Source organism: Crinia signifera, chromosome 12 (genome assembly GCF_055691185.1).
Source record: "Crinia signifera chromosome 12, ASM5569118v1, whole genome shotgun sequence".
Taxonomy (NCBI): domain Eukaryota; kingdom Metazoa; phylum Chordata; class Amphibia; order Anura; family Myobatrachidae; genus Crinia; species Crinia signifera.
Window position 1 is genome coordinate 14,275,742 of NC_139228.1, and position 3,060 is coordinate 14,278,801.

The window sequence follows — 3,060 nt, forward strand, 5'->3', positions numbered from 1 at the left end:
GGGACCAGTGGCGAATGTGCAGCGAATCCTAAACAGGATTCGCTGCACATCGCCAAAATCATCATTGAATACCGCCCTATATATCTTACACTCTCTCATGCAGTGTGAATTACTGATGCCCTTGCAATGCTGATTTTGTAACAGGGGTCATAGTCCCATACTAGTTAGGACTTATAACTTCATAATGAATGTTAAAATGGGGTTGGGGTCAAAAATGTTGTGCCTAGGGGCGGCCTGACCCCTAAATTTGCCTTACTGCCATTCTTTCCACTCCCTGCTTGGCCCATTCCAGTCTGGCTTCCATCCTCTCCGCTCAATTGAAACTGCCCTTACAAAAGTCTGTAAAGATCTTCATGCTGCCAAATCTTAGTGCCACTGCTCTCTTCTTATTCTTCTCAACCTCTCTGCTGCTTTTGACACTAAACCACCCTTTCCTGCTGCAAATCATTCACTCCCTTGGTCTATATGATGCTGCCTTCTCCTGGTCATCGTCCTACCTTTCTGACCGATCATTCTTTGTCTCCTTTTATGACTTCACCACCCCACACTTCCACTAACTGTAGGTAATCACTAAGGTTCTGTCCTTGGTCCTATCCTTTTCTCTCTTTATACTTCCTGTTTAGGTGAACTCATTAGCTCTTTTGACTTCCTATATCATCTCTATGCTGATGATACTCAAATCTACCTTTCCTCCCCTGACCTCTCCACTGCTTTCCTCACTTGTGTCACCAACTGTTTCTCTTCTGTCTCTTATTTCCAGTGCTTTCTTAAACTTAACATGTCATAGACTGATCATCTTCCATATCATTATCGATTGATGTCACTACTATCACCTCTAGCCCTAACCATTATTGCACACATTTACAATTAATTTCAATTCAGATGGATCTCTGTTGGATTGAACTTTGCATGTACAGTATTGTGGTGAAACTGGGAGCCAACATGCAAGAGTTCAGGTGCAAATACTAATGATGGATCACTTGATTGGCGAGGCTCCGACATTAGTTGACCATATCAAGCATAAGCATGAGGTAAAAAATCAGTCTTTCATAGCTTCTTGCCAAAACAGAAACTATCCATATAACACAGAAATAGACCTTTTATGTTTTGTTAGCTCTTTAAGTGACAGATATTGTATATTTAATATACACAAAGTACAGTACATTTTAATAGTTCAACTTTTTATTCCGTACCAGTCACTGTTTCATTGTTATGGAAGACTCCAATCAAACATTGGCAGGAAGATTCATACTTCTCGGTCTGTCAGATGTTCTATACCTCCAGGTTATCTGTTTCCTCATGTTTTTGGGGATGTATATCATCACGTTGTCTGGAAATCTTCTACTGCTCATTGTGGTTAGAATTAATTTACATCTTCACACCCCCATGTACTTCTTTCTTACTAACCTCTCAGTTATTGACATCTGCTTCTGCTCCACCATAGTTCCAAAAATCCTAATAAACACTCTAGCCAAGGACAGGAGCATTTCTCTACTAGGATGTGCATTACAGATGTATTTCCATTTGGCCTTGGGAGCGACGGAGTGTATGTTACTGGCGGTCATGGCCTATGATAGATTTGCTGCGATCTGTAAGCCATTGCACTACAACACCGTCATGAGCATGAAGTTGTGCTTCTTCTTAGCTGCTGCATCATGGAGCATAGGCTTCATAAACTCGGCCATCTTTGTGGTCATCACCTTTCAACTGCCCTTCTGCAGGTCTCATCACGTCAACCACTTCTTCTGTGAGATGCCTCCTTTCTTTCGATTGTCCTGCAGAGACACTTGGTTCAATGAAATAGCAATGTACATTTCAACAGGGCTCATCGCTTTGTCTTCTTTTATCTTGACTTTAGTTTCATACGTTCATATTATCTGTGCCATCTTGAATATTCGTTCCTCTCAGGGAAGGCATAAAGCTTTTAACACATGTGCCTCCCATCTCACTGTGGTTGTCCTCTACTATGGGCCCATTATGTTCATGTATATGAGACCACGATCTTCTCGCTCTCCCGAGACAGACAAGACCATTTCCATTTTGTATACAGTGGTGACTCCAATGTTAAATCCCATCATCTACAGCATTAGGAATAAAGAAGTTAAAGGAACCATTAAAAAGAAACTCTATGGGATCATGTCTTGACTGTGGTACTAGGTGGACATGAGGCTCTGTGTTACTATAGTCCCAAGGGCTAATCGTACTGCATTGGACATTTGCTCATCTTCCTGCCAATGACTTTGCGTGCATCATGACATTTGGGGACACTGTGGCAACAATTTCAGCAAATTTATCTTTGCTACTCTTAGAGCATTCAGTATGGAATGCCTCACCATCCGGGTCCTCAAGTAACCCGGGTGTTCTCATGTTTATCCATGCCACCGGAAATTGCAAGCAGATAATTTATCCTTGCCATTTCCAGGGACTTTACTCTTACCCAGTCTATCTGCTTTAAAGCGGGAGACCTGTGTGGCCAACTCCCACCCCTTCAGCTAATAACGTACCTACACACAGACTGACTTTATTGGGGAATACACTGAACCTCTTTATCACCTGTCACACCGACACAAAACAATATAATCATTGGCTTCATGACTTAAGAATCACAATAACAATGTTATTTTAAATGTCGGTCTTCTATTTACTGATATACGAGGGCAGTTCATTAGGTAAGGCAACAGGACCTCTCTATATCGGGCTAATTTCCTGGCAAATCAGAGCAGGTAGGATGCTGATTCCTCTCATGGCCAATAGACTTTGCCCCATATCAGTCATACGGTCCCAACATCAACTGTGAGACGGCCGGAGGAGACAGGTCACACATTGAGGTACGTAGTGTGGTCAGCAGTGGCGTAACTATAAATTTTGCTCCCCCCTGCCAAAAAGTGTGTGGCACCCACCCACCCACCCCCCCTCCAGGCTCCTCTCCAGCATGTTTCCCCAGCGTGTGATGTGATGACATCACACGCATAATGGAGAAGCTGAAGCAGGAGAAAGGAAGAGAGACCAGCATACACCGCTGCTTCCCTTGGCTCCGACGCATCCCAGGCCGCCCTAGCA

At 43.3% G+C, this 3,060-nt stretch overlaps 1 protein-coding gene across 1 annotated transcript; it reads left to right on the forward strand.

Annotated features, from left to right (window-relative positions):
* The first annotated feature begins 1,212 nt into the window (after nucleotides 1-1,212).
* On the forward strand, nucleotides 1,213-2,145 carry LOC146050310 (olfactory receptor 5AP2-like). The gene has a single exon (XM_083167242.1). The coding sequence runs from the start codon at nucleotides 1,213-1,215 to the stop codon at nucleotides 2,143-2,145; it is 933 nt and encodes a 310-aa protein (XP_083023368.1).
* Nucleotides 2,146-3,060: the final 915 nt, after the last annotated feature.

Excerpts from the sequence above, each read along its gene's own strand:
- LOC146050310 (XM_083167242.1), top strand. The coding sequence starts at position 1,213 with ATGGAAGACTCCAATCAAACATTGGCAGGAAGATTCATACTTCTCGGT.